This window comes from Lonchura striata, chromosome 10 (genome assembly GCF_046129695.1).
Source record: "Lonchura striata isolate bLonStr1 chromosome 10, bLonStr1.mat, whole genome shotgun sequence".
Lineage (NCBI taxonomy): Eukaryota > Metazoa > Chordata > Aves > Passeriformes > Estrildidae > Lonchura > Lonchura striata.
This window is the reverse complement of record NC_134612.1, coordinates 17,755,756-17,768,897: the sequence shown is the minus strand read 5'-3', so window position 1 is coordinate 17,768,897 and position 13,142 is coordinate 17,755,756. Positions and strand designations below refer to the sequence as shown.

The following is a 13,142-nucleotide window of genomic DNA, read 5'->3' as shown; positions in this document are numbered from 1 at the left end:
TGACTAATTAATCTGGTTTGTGGCCTGCCCCTGCAAACTGCCCACTGGACTTGGACACTGAGTGAGGGGCTCTCTGTAATGTCTGTCCCCTTCCAGAGGCTCCCTTTGTTGCTGGCAGAGGAGCCCAGGGGCCTGGCCTTGGCTGCCCTGTCCATGCTTGTATCCCCGTTCCACACCACCCACCTCTCCCTTCACAGCAGTGATGTGCATCTCCCCATAAACACCATCAACACAGGTAATAGAAACTGTTAACTTTAAAACAACTGTAGAAAAATGACAGCCCAGCACTGGCTCCACAAAGAGCCTCTTCTGGGGGCTTTTCCCTAGAAACACCCTGCTCAGCCCAAATCTCAGCTGTGGTTACCAGCAGCAATGGTGACCTGGGCTACTCCCAAGGCCTGGGTTGTAGAATGGTTTCTGGCAGGCACAGGCATGCTGAGGATGGGCTCTCACAGCTGCCAGCAAATTTGTAGCAGCAGAAGGGCTCCAGCAGCTGCCCCAGTGTGGCAACTCAAGAACTGGGTGATGGCAAAGACCCGCAAAACCCTGCTGCTGCTACAGAGAGCCCTTCAATAGCCCAGGGTGATCCCTGCAAGCTTGGCAAAGGCACATCTGCCCAGCACAGAGGGTCACTGGGAGTGTGTGGGGGCATAGCGACGCTCGAACTGGTCCACATCGAACTTGCGCTTGCAGCCGGCGTAGTTCATGTAGCGAATCTTCCCAAAGATGGGCCGCTCCGCCCAGCCCTGGTCATGAATGCCACAGATGGACCACAGGCAGCCTGCCGGGCACACGGACACAGTGTCAGCTCTCCCCCTTGCTCCCAGGCACCCGGAGAGCGAGTGGGATCTGAGTGCAAAGCAGAATGGGCTGCAGTTGCCTGCAGAGAGCCCCCACTGCAGCCTTGACCGTCACAGCTAAGGCCTCCCACCCCGTGCTCCCATCCTGCAGCTTGCCTACGTATCCATTGGGGTCCCGCCCGTCCAGCTCGTAGCGGTCGTTGAGGTAGATGGCAAACTGCAGGGCCTCCTCAGGGGAGCGTGTCCACTCCAGGATCTTCTTGGCCCAGTACATCCGCAGGAAGCCGTGCATCTTGCCCTCCTGGACCATCTGCAGCTGCAGGGATGGAGACAGCCGTAAGGGCCAGTCCATGGCAGGTCACCTCTGCGCCTCAGAAAAAAGCTCAGCATTTTGTGGGGAAGATTTTGTAGGGAGGTACCTGGGCAGCATTCCAGAGTGGGTCATGTGTGGTCCCCTGCTCCAGCTCCTGCAGACTGTACAGATAAGGCCTCTTGTCTTTGGCGTGGAGCTTCAGGGTGGTTTGTGCCCAGTCATAGGCACCTGTGAGCAAGAGATGAGAAGCAACCTGGTCTGCAGGGTCCTGAGAACCAGGCTACTGAGGGCACTGTGCCCTGGAGGCGCCAGGCTTGAAGAGGGCACTCATCAGCTTCTGTCCTACCTCCAGAAGAGACCAAATGATGGGACATTAGTGCCCCCACAGCCCTTCTCCTAGCAGAACTGGGACTGCCAAGTTGGAGTGCCCAGCTGGGTACCCAGCATGGCCCAGGTGACCCAGGATGTTACCCTGCACGCTGTCGTAGTTCTCATTATAGTAGCAGAAGTTTTCAGCCAGCTCTCGCCGCACCACAGCTTCCTCCACAAATGCATCCACTGAGTCCTTGTAATTGCGCCGGTGCTTCTGCACCTCCAGGATGGCTCTCTGGGTGGAAACCTGGCCTGGGGACAAGGGGAAGCTGCAAGTCAGACTGCTGGTCCAAGCCACAATGCTCAGTCCTGCTGCAGAGTGGGAAACCTGGGACACTCACCGAAGTGAAGCCATGGGGACAGGTTGCTGAGAGCCGCCTTGTTGGGATCATTCCTGTGGGTGCTGAAGGATTTCAGCCGCTCTGCAATGAAGGACTTCAGCACAGCCATCCCTGCAGCTGTGCCAGGGGTTGCCCACTCCACCTCCTTCACGGTGTGGTCTACCTGCAAGCTGGAATAACATGCCTCCCAAGCAATGGGCTGGGTGGCAACCAAGCAGTGAGTGCATCTGCAGAATCTTTTCAGCAAGGGCTGCCCTGAATGTTTTGCCCTCAGTCCAGCAAAGGCTCCAGTCTGTGCCAGACTCTTCCTTTTAACTAGCCCTCTGCATGGCAGAGATGTGGGAACTGAATTAATGAGGTAGGAAACTCCCTTTCCCGAGGGCATCCTTATCTCCACACCATCTGTGTGTGACTTCAGGCAGGTCACTGTCCTCATCCCCTGCCAACCCCTCCCACGATCACAAAGGATTTATGAAACACTCTTGAGACCTGCCCATGAATGGGTTTGAGTGTCTCCCGCTGATACCTCTGCTGGGCAGGAGGGCAGATGTGGGTGAGGAACAACAGGGGGAAATTCGGTGAGGAACTCTGGTAGCTGAGCATGGATCTTGCCCCGGATGGTCCTGGCGCTGTACTCCTGCTTGGGGGAGGCAACCCAGCAGGGCACGATGTTGTGGGCATCAACCTGGGAAGCAAAGCCGTAGAGAAGGGTGTGAGAAGCAAACAATCCTGAGAACACGACACATGCTCTCTGCTCAAGTCACTCTGGTGCACAAGACAGAGGAGATAAGTTTGTCCCATATCTCACCAACCAGTTTTCCATTCCCAGAGCGCTGGCACCCACCTGTGCAAATGGCACATCCTCTGGCAAGCGTTCCTTGACATCCTCTACCCACTGCCGGGGGAGGCGGAGGGGACTGAAGTCTGTCACCAGCCCACCCACACCATGCTCCACCACAAACGTAGGCAGCACATCTTTGGCATAGCCCAGCAGCAAGTGGAAGGGGATGTTCAGCTCTGCACACTCCTGCAGTGACAAAGAAATGGCTGTGGGACAGTTCATGGTTCTGCAGCCCCACCCAACCATCATCTGCTGAAGGGATGGATCTGACTCCCCCCCTTTCCCCAGGAGCCCTATCCCACCCAGCAGGGACATCCTCTGGCTGTACCTCTGCTACCTCCTGCAGGCCCCTCAGCATGAACCTGTAGTGGCGGATGGTGGCCTCCAGAAATTTGGGCACCAAGCAGAAGCAGACGTGCAGGGGCAGCTCCTGTTTGAGGGCCAGTCGCTGGGCGTAGAGGAAAGCCCAGTTATCTGGGGGGAAAGTACACGGGGCAGCATCAGGAGGGTGCTTCACTGACAGGATGGGGATGGGGTTTCACAGGAAGTTTCCCCCCAGTACAGAATGAGGCCAGCACCAAAGTTATCGAAGGAAGGGACCAGTGCTTTTACCACCCATGGGAGCCCCTTCCACCAGCTGGTTCGCACCTTGCACTCGCTGATCCCGGCACATCCAGTAAAGGATGCACCGAGCATCATCCTTCAGGTCCGAGCCCTGCGAGACAAGGCGCACCCGCTTTTTGTTGTACTTGAACTCTCGAACGGACGGGGCCGCCCTCCGACGGGCCTCCTGTATGGCTTCCTGCCCCTCCGTCCTCCTCCGAGCCACGCGCGGCACCTCCGTCACCTCGGCCTTTCGCTTCCCTCGTCCCCGCCGCATCCCCAGCACCGCCCGGAGCAGCGTGGTTGCTGCCAGGGGAAAACAGGCCGGACTGAGCTCCCGCGCTTCCCTCCCGGCGGATCCCGGCCCCGGCCCGCCCCCAGAGCCCGGGGGATGCTGCTCCCCTGCCCATCCTGCTCCTCGGGAACCGGGAAATAACGAGGTCCCGGTCCCCGGCCCGATCCGCTCCTGATCTCGCTCCCCAGTCCCCGGTCCCGGTGCCTACCGGCAGCCACGCAGAGCCGAGTGTTACACAAGCCGTGGGCGTGTGCGAAGGGCGTGCCGCGGGCCGGCCGTGTCCCGAGGGGCGCGGCTCACGGCCGGCCCGCCCCCCGCACACGGGCGCAGGTGCCGCGGCGATGTCCCCGGCGCGCCCCGGGCGCCGCACCTGCCCCGGGAGCGGTGTCAGTGCCCGCTGGTGCCTCCCCTCCGTCCGCACGGGAACAAGGAAGCAGCTCCAGCTACCTGCAGCCATCACTCGGCAGCGTAGTTCCCTGCTGGCACCTTCCCCACGCCCTGCGTCCTCAGGTCCCTTACCTTGCAAGGCATTGGGGTGCTGGTTTTGGACATGACTCGGAGCACGGGAGGGCTGCCCCTGCTCCTGCTGGGCCTTGCTGTGCTGGATCTCTCACTGGGTAAGGGCTGAGTGCTATGTGGACATATCCCTGGGGTGGGAGGGTGGATGAGTGACGAGCATCGTTCTCCAGGGTGGTGGGTGGCCCTGGGGTAACTTTGCCCACAGAAGTGAAACATTTCAGGTGCTGTTTGCTCTCCAACATCCCTGCCCTATGATCAAACAGGGCAGTGCTTTATAGAACACAAGAAGTAAGCTCTATTTCTATTGCCTCTGATGGGAGTCTCTATGTGGGGAGAGAAGACCTTAGGCTCAACTGGACCCCCTTGCTGAGCCTTGGTCCTTGCTGGGCTCATTGCCTTTGCTACAACCTGCCCAGTAGTACCAAATGGCCCTGCCCAGATGGCAACCTCACTGGGATATACTAGGCCTGGAGAACTTCAAATGCTATCCCAATATTTGCACTTGATGCAAAGAGCAGTCTTGAGTGGAGCACTGGGAATAAACCTGCAACTTGTACCCCCTGAGAACCTTGAACTACAGCTGTAGGTTCCCTTCTGCTGCACCACTCAACCCCCTCCCAGAGCTTTTGTGGGTTACAACAGGTTTCTTGTGGACATGCCCTGAGCTGCAAGCTGGGATTTGTTCCTTTGTGGGGCTGCTTCCCCCGTTGCCATTATTTACACTATTTATTTACATTATTTACACTGCTATCAGTTCCTGACTATCTGCAGGGCAGAGGGTTTGTTTAAACTGCTGCTGCTGCACTTCCAGACTGTCTCACGGTCACCAGTTCCTGCTTGGCTCTTCCTGTCAGACGGGTTTGTCTGACTTCCTCCAGGGATGGGTGAAGATGGTGGAATGGGTCTTAGGACTGGCGCCTAGAGGTGTTTCTGTCCTGAAACCAGCAATGGCCATGGCTTGTTCCTGCTTTGTCAGGCTGGGGATTTATGTGGTCTGCCTGGCTGATTGTCATGTTGCTATTGAGGGAATCCACGTGCTTGATCCATGCAGGACAGGGAATCCCCACTCCTGATGATCCATGGCTGATGCCAGACTTGGGCAGTTCATGGTGGTGGTAGTATTGCACCATCCCCAGCAGAGCTGTGGTCCCAGCCTTTCACTGCCAGCCCTTATGTGTTATCTCCCACCTCTTTTCAGGGACCGCTGTCAAAGATACAACAAACCCTGCATCCCTGACTCTCCCAACCTCCTCAACACCCACAGAGACCATGGCTCCACTGCCCAACACCAGCTCAAGCACTGCAGCCACCTTCCCTTCCTCTCCTCCTGCAACCTCCACCCCAAAGATGCCAATGGATGCCTTCACATCCAATGCTTCTACAGCTCAGCAGAGCAGCCTGGCAGCCTCCAACATCACCACAGCACAGGCAAGGAGCAGCACAGCTCACAGCACTCTTGTGTCACCTGGGCTGGGACCCACCACCAGCAGTACCCCAGCAGGGCTGGGGCTCATGACCACCAGCACGCCAACTCCAACCTCCATGGCCATGACACCCAGCAGTGACAAGACTACCACTTTCACATCTGTGGGGACCAGCACAGCCCTGGCTGTCAGTTCAATAGGAGTTGAAATGAGGACACTGCCTCCCTCCACATCTACTCTTCTCTCCTCCACCGGAGTGGGCACCATGCTTGGCACCAGCACCCACCAAGGGCCAGCCATGACCACACTGCTTGGCAGCACATCCCCAGGAACCAGCACCACCTCTTCTTCCACCATCCCAGAAATGACAGACACTTCAGATGGGCCCTTGACGACCCCATCAGACACCATGACCTCCCTTGTTACTACCACCTCTTTTTCCACCATCCCAGAAATGACAGACACTTCAAGTGGGCCCTTGACAACCCCATCAGATACCATGACCTCCCTTGTTACTACCACCTCTTCTTCCACCATCCCAGAAATGACAGACACTTCAGGTGGGCCCTTGACGACCCCATCAGACACCATGACCTCCCTTGTTACTACCACCTCTTTTTCCACCATCCCAGAAATGACAGACACTTCAAGTGGGCCCTTGACGACCCCATCAGACACCATGACCTCCCTTGTTACTACCACCTCTTCTTCCACCATCCCAGAAATGACAGACACTTCAAGTGGGCCCTTGACGACCCCATCAGACACCATGACCTCCCTTGTTACTACCACCTCTTTTTCCACCATCCCAGAAATGACAGACACTTCAGATGGGCCCTTGACGACCCCATCAGACACCATGACCTCCCTTGTTACTACCACCTCTTTTTCCACCATCCCAGAAATGACAGACACTTCAAGTGGGCCCTTGACGACCCCATCAGACACCATGACCTCCCTTGTTACTACCACCTCTTCTTCCACCCTCCCAGAAATGACAGACACTTCAAGTGGGCCCTTGACGACCCCATCAGACACCATGACCTCCCTTGTTACCACCACGGAGGCCTTTGGGACCACCCCTGGTACTTCCACCCCAAGAGAACCAGAGACCTCCAGTGACACTGCAGGTGAGTGCAGCTACAGGGCACCCAGAGGGCAGGATCAGGGTGGTAAATCCTCACAGATCTCCCATCTTACTCAGTCAAGCACTTGGCTTCTTCCCCCAGGGGCCACCCAGTCTCCAGGCTCTGCAGACCAGTGGGTGGTCCCAGGCTGGGGACCTGTGCTGAGGTGTGACAGCACTGCTGTGTGGCTGTGCCCCTGCACTGGGTCTGTATGTACACACCCCTGGACAATCTCTGTACCCCAAGGAATGTGACTGTACCCCAACAGTCCCCCCAGGCAGCTGTCACCTGTCAGTGCTGCTTACTGAGCTCCTGTATCCTGTCAGTGTGGCTGTATCCTAGTGGCTGTTGCAGGGGCCTTTATCCTGGGACTGCAGATGTACCCTGGTGACAGCCCACTCCGTGCACCTCAACCAGGACAGGGACACTGTACCCTGCCCCAATACCCCTGGCCGTGCACATGCTCCTGTGCCCCAGCAGAGCTACTGTAGCCTCACAGAATACCTGCACCCTGGCGCCTTGCCTACGGTGTGAGAGCACCTCATCAGAGTGCCAGCACGCTGGTGATGGCCTCTGTGTGCCCGTGCCCTGGCAGAGCCCCCATGCAGCTGTCCAGCAGCAGGGTGGCTGTGCCCTGACAATCCTCCAGCACGCCTGCCTGCCTGTGGAATGCTAATACCTGGCCCGGGGCCTGCGGGCGCCTCCGAGTGCTCTTGTCCCTGACCCTGAGAAGAAGGAAGCAGCCGCAGCTGTCGGCAGTAGGCCTGGGCCGCGATAGCCGTGACACGGGGAAGTGATGCCTGCTCACACAGCCCAGGGACAAACCCTCAGCCTGGGGCACGCCCTTCCTGAGCGCCGCCTGTTCTCTTGGCCAGCTCCTCACGCTCAGACAGAGCTGGCTGTTGTCTCCTGAGGGTGTTGGTGCTGGGAGCCACCACCAACATCACCCCCGTGGCGAAGTGCGGGGTTCCGGGCAGCCTGGAGCATTCCTGGGCTTTTTTCCCTTGTGAGCCTCCCCACAGCAGGCAGAGGACGGCCACAGGAGCCAAGTCTGTGGTAGTGGTGGCCTTGGTGGCCTGTCCTGCCCACTTTTTGTGGCTGTTCTGGGTCCAGCCGTGCAGTTGATGTCTGCTGGGCATTACACCAGTCCCTGGGAGTGTCCGTGTCAGGTGGAACCCACTGCCTCGCTGCCAGCACCTGCAGGGTAAAAGGACCCATCTGGATGCTCCTCCTCTGCCGGGTGAAGGAGACCTGGCAAGCCCAGTGCTGGGGCTGTGGGGAGCACTCAGAGCAGTGCCCGTGGGGGTTTGTCAGCTCCTGCTCACCTGGACATGGCTGGGCAGAGAGGAGGGCTGGCCCTGCCCCTGCTCTGGCCGCTGCTGCTGCTGCTGCTGCTGAGCCTCGCCTGCCTCGCCGTGCTGCACCTGGCTCTGGGTAAGGGCTGAGTGGGGTGCGGTGCTGTCTGCAGGGTGGGTGGTGAGCGGGGAGCATCATTCCCCAGGGTGGAGAGGTGGCACCTGTGGGGTGCAGGGGGGTGGAATGCTGTGGGGGCTGTTTCCTGCTTCTTAAATGAGAAGAGAGGTGGACTTGCTGCTTCTCCTTCTGTGAGGATGAGGATGACCTCACCTTCTGTGAGGTGCAGATGCTCACCTGGCAAGGGTGAGACCTAGGGTCAGACCTTTGGGCTTCTCTGTATTTTTATTTAAACAGCTGCTGTGTGCAAAGAGGGCCTGGCTGCCAGGGGCTTTGGAAGTTTCTGGCTGGCTTGGCTGAAAGCAGATGGCAGCTTGTGGTTCAGTTTCCCATCCTCATGCAAGCAGAGCCCCAGACTCACTGGTTTGTGCTGGGATCACTGGGGAATCCAGTCTGGTATCCCAAAGCCACCACCTCACAGACACCCCTTGACAAAGGTCCAGGTAGCCAGGCTGTCCTACCTGTCCTTTGCAGAGGGTTACAGATCCCTGGGCTTTTCTGGGGACAGCACACTGCTGGAGTGCAGTCCATAGTGGAAGAGAGGACAGCCCTCCTGTGCCCCAGCCGCTCCCTCCCAGAGCTTTTGTGGGTCACAGCACGTCTCTATCAGCTCATCCTGAGCTGCAAGCTGGGATTTGTTCCTTTGTGGGGCTGCTTCCCCCGTTGCCATTATTTACACCCACCGCTATCGCTATCAGTTCCTGACTATCTGCAGGGCAGAGGGTTTGTTTAAACTGCTGCTGCTGCACTTCCAGACTGTCTCACGGTCACCAGTTCCTGCTTGGCTCTTCCTGTCAGACGGGTTTGTCTGACTTCCTCCAGGGATGGGTGAAGATGGTGGAATGGGTCTTAGGACTGGCGCCTAGAGGTGTTTCTGTCCTGAAACCAGCAATGGCTATGGCTTGTTCCTGCTTTGTCAGGCTGGGGATTTATGTGGTCTGCCTGGCTGATACCCATTGAAGAGATCTGTGTGTTTGATCCATGCAGGACAGTGAACTCCCCCTCCCAATGCTCCATGGCTGATGTGCAGCTCTGAGTTCCCTGGGGAGCTCACTGTGGTGGCGATACTGCACCCTGCCCAGCATAGCCATGGACTCAGCCCTTCACCACCAACCCTTGTGCATCTCATTGTCCTGACTCTTTGCAGAAACCACCGCCATGGGTGTGACAGCAACTGTGTCTCCAGCTCTCCTTACCTCCTCAACACCCATGGAGAGCTCAACGCTGCTGCCTACCACTGACTCCACCACCACAGACACCCTCCTTTCCTCCAGCCCTGAAACAGAAGCCTCCACCCCAGAGGAGTCCAGCACATCCGCAGAGACTGGCAACACCTCACCTCCCACTGTGCTTCCTCCCACCACAACTACAGAAGATTCATCAGAATCTACAGAAGAGTCCTTGGCAACCCTGGCAGATACAACAGCCAGCCCTGTCATCAGCACATCAAACCCCACGAGCTCTCCCTCTTCAAGCTACCCAGGCAGGACCACTCCTGACATCTTCCCCTCAACTGTGGAGTTGACTCCAGGTACCCTGACAGTATCTGGGATCCCCAGTGCAGTCATGGGTGGGTTCAGCCTGGGACACCCCGGGGGACACCTGAAGGCAGGGATATGGTCAGGGTGACAAATCCCCATGGGAACCCCATGTACTTGGGTGGCTTCACCTAGTCCTGTCCCCAGCTGCAGGAGCAGACAGCACTAACCTAACATTGCTTCACCCAGGCACTGAGCCCTCTTCCCCTGCCACCAGCTCAGCCCAGACCTCAGAGGCTACTACCCTCAGCACGCCTGCAGAGCTGCCAACACTGCCGCCAGTCTGCCCCTCTGGCTCATCCAACACCAGTAAGTGCAGTGCCTACGGGCATCTCCACCCCCAGCATTGGTGCTTGGGGCCAGTGCAGGGGGTCCTGGAGCCCCACTCCTCTTGCCGTGCTCTCAGTGTGGAGGTGCTGATGCTTTGGGGTACATGGGGTTTGCTGTGCAGTGAGAGGCTTGTTGTGACAATGTAGTGTGTCCATGACACAATTAACGTGGGAGGATGTTCCATGTCTGTGCCAGCAACCCTGGGGAGAGACCCTCAGGTCATCTGGCCCAGCCCAGGGTTCAAGGGCAATAACCAGAGTCCTGTTTTTAATTCCTAGGTGCATCTTACCTCTTTCTGTCGCTGCGGCTAACCACCCCTCTGGATCTGGGGAACACCACGGTGCAGGAGCTGGTGTTGTCCAAGGTGAGGTGTGCAGGAGGAGATCCCACTCTGTATCTGCCAGCTGTGGTTGACCCAGGGAGGGGAATGGCTGCATCTTACGTTGAATGCCATCCAGAGCTCTTTCAGATGAAGGGGAGACCCTCCTTTGGCTGCCATAGTCCAGGATAAGGCCTTTTCTATGTGGGGACAGTGGGTTGGAAGCCCCTCTGGCACAGTTTGATGGCTGTTCTTTGCCCCCAGCTCCGTGAGGACCTGCAGACAGCGTTCCCGTGTGCTGGCCTGTCACTGGCATGGCGAGGGAAGAGGAGGACCTGACCGCTGCCCCTCGCCTGGCCTGCTCCCGCCTGGACTGCCCAGCCACCCGCTCCCAGCTCCTCACTCCATGGTGGTGCAGGCCCCTGGGGAATCCCACACAGCTCCTCTTGAACCTGGGCTTCCTGTCCTTCACTCTGTTCCCCCAGTCCCCTCCTGCCCCTTCCCACAGCCTGTCTGAAGAGCCCGTGCCCTCCCACCACCCTGCTCCAGACCTGGTTCCTGTGGTGGGACCCCTCCAGCTCTGCTGCAGGGCTGGGAGAAGGGGACCCCATGGGACTGGGCTTTTGCATCTGGGACTGATGGCTCAGCCATCAAAGCCACCCTGGGGACAGAGAAATGAGAGGAAGGAGACCTGAAGCCCCCAGTACTGCTGTTCCCAAGGCTCACCTGCAATATTGCTGACAGACGAGAACACCTGTGGTGGGCAGTAAATAGAAATTCCATGTTTTCTGTGTTGAAACGATGACTTCTTTTTTCAGTTTTCCAAGTTGCCTTTCCGAATTTTCAGCTTTGTCATCTGTTGGAGGTACTGGTGAGGAAAATTGGGTCCCCAGAGCTTTGTGTGGAGAGCTGGGCTCAGTGCTGTCCCCTCCCACCAGGGGCTGCTGCAGACATTCCCAAAGATGGCTCGGCACCCCGGCAGACTGATGGTCTCTGCTTTGGAGCTCTCTGCCCCATAACACCCCACAGCTGCAGGGGCAGCACTGTGGGGCTGTGGAAATCCTGTGGGCTGTGCTCCTTCCTTGTTTTTTCCAGTCCCCAACTAAGGAGACGGCTGCAACATCTGTCCCCCTGTAGCAAAGTCATTTATTAACTGATTAATTAGCCAGATAAAATCCAACTGAAGCAATTATTAGCCTTAGCAAGCCACCTCACCTGGAGATTGAAAACTGAAATAATTAGCAAAATGGCCTTGTTGCATGTCAGGGGTTGTTTTTGGCTGATCCCTGCTTCTCACTGGCAGCCCTCACTGCCCCAGCACAGGGAGGGCTGAGAGGGGGTGTGTGGGGCTGTGGGGTTCCCAACCTGGGGAATTCTCTCAGGTTGCCTGGATTGTCAGCTGGCTGGGAAGGAGCCAGCAGCTGGACAGGATGGGGAGAGACACTGTGGGATCACCCAGCTGCCTGCCAGTTCAGAGGGCCCAGGAGAGGCTGGGCTGGAGGCTGTGCCCAGGCAGCTTGTCAGGATGCTCCCATTTGGGGTGTCCCTTGCATTCCAGGGTGGCCCCTTTTCTCTTTAGGATGCTGCCTGGCTTTTGTGGGCTTGTTGGACTCATGGAGACTGAGAGAGGTCCCTTAGCAGCTGGGCAAAGAGCCGGCGAGCAGGGCAAAGCCTGTTGGAAGGAGTCCCTGTGCTGGCTGCCTGCTGGGGTGCTGGGAAAGAAATCCTTGTGGTCTGCCTACGCCTTGGAGCTGGGCCAGGAGTCCTCCCACGTCGCGTCCCACTGGGCTGTTTTCTCCGGCTGTTGAATCCATAACTTCAGACCCCAGGACATGGCCGGGTGCCAAGGCCGGGGTAATGGAGCCAAACTGCGTCACAAAGGGAGGAAAAGGTCCTGAAGTGCTGGGATGAAAAGGTGACCAGGGTACTCACTGTTCCCTGCTGGCACAGCCGCCCTCCACCGTTATTGTGGCTGGGGGACCGTGGGGGGAGGAGATGCTCTGGTCCCCTCTGTCACCAGCCTGGGAGGGAGGAGAGGGGCACAGTGGGAGGATGTGGCTCCCTTGGAGTAGTGTCACTGCCCGGGCAGTGGTGGCACAGAGCTCTGACAAGCCCCCAACACTGCCCATACTCTTCCTGTGCCCATACTCTGCTGTCCTTGAGGTGCCACCTTCACCCCGTGGCTGCTTGCCTGCCACGGACTGCTGCCCAGAGGGGCTTGGGAGGCTGGATCCAAGTCCTGCTGCTTTCCCAGCCCACAAGAGTTCTCAGCCTCTTTGCTGTAATACACTCCAATCTCTCAGCATTGTTCAAAGGAACAAATCTTGTGCTCAACATGACTGTCACCTTTGAAGGACCTGGCAGCATCATGGGGCATGTCTCAAGTCCCTTGTGACTCAGGTGTCCCTTCCAGTGTCCTCCTTCCCTTCACCCCTGCTGATGGCTATAGCCCAGCTCCCACTCTTTGGCAGGAGGGTGTTGCAACACACCCAGCATGCCAAGTCATCCAGAACCTGTGGGGTTGATGGATAACCTGCTTTCCCCTATTGCCACCCCTGAGCCCTCTCCAAATGCCCTTGCCAGGAGGCTGGAGGGGAGCTAGTAGAAGATGCTGTGTTCTCCACAGGACTGGAACAACCAGCCCATTAATTCCAGGAAAGCTGATAAGGCACTATGCTGGGCCATGCTGGGCCATGCTCTGCCATGCTGGATGGTGCAGAGCCCATGAGTGCTGGGATTCACGGAATTGCCCCCTGGCTACAGGCTCCCCTGAAGGGCTCCAGTGCCCACATGATGCTTTGGTCTTTGGTAGCAATGGATTAATGACTTTTACAGGAACCAGTGCTT

General features: G+C 57.8%; 2 protein-coding genes across 2 annotated transcripts; one reads left to right on the top strand and one right to left on the bottom strand.

The window, feature by feature from the left end:
* Window positions 1–239: 239 nt before the first annotated feature.
* On the bottom strand, window positions 240–3,812 carry LOC110478143 (deoxyribodipyrimidine photo-lyase). The gene is made up of 10 exons (XM_021544597.3): window positions 3,774–3,812; window positions 3,316–3,576; window positions 2,996–3,141; window positions 2,671–2,853; window positions 2,353–2,511; window positions 1,827–2,025; window positions 1,585–1,737; window positions 1,220–1,341; window positions 957–1,116; window positions 240–781 (listed from the first exon to the last, which is right to left on the bottom strand). Exons 2-10 carry the CDS (start codon window positions 3,545–3,547, stop codon window positions 630–632), a joined length of 1,506 nt encoding a protein of 501 aa, XP_021400272.2. The 5' UTR covers window positions 3,548–3,576; window positions 3,774–3,812; the 3' UTR covers window positions 240–629.
* Window positions 3,813–3,883: 71 nt separating this feature from the next.
* LOC110478280 (uncharacterized) lies at window positions 3,884–11,094 on the top strand. The gene is made up of 6 exons (XM_077785694.1): window positions 3,884–4,182; window positions 5,283–6,638; window positions 9,256–9,639; window positions 9,836–9,955; window positions 10,255–10,340; window positions 10,560–11,094. The coding sequence occupies exons 1-6, from the start codon at window positions 4,116–4,118 to the stop codon at window positions 10,632–10,634; spliced, it is 2,088 nt and encodes a 695-aa protein (XP_077641820.1). The 5' UTR covers window positions 3,884–4,115; the 3' UTR covers window positions 10,635–11,094.
* Window positions 11,095–13,142: the final 2,048 nt, after the last annotated feature.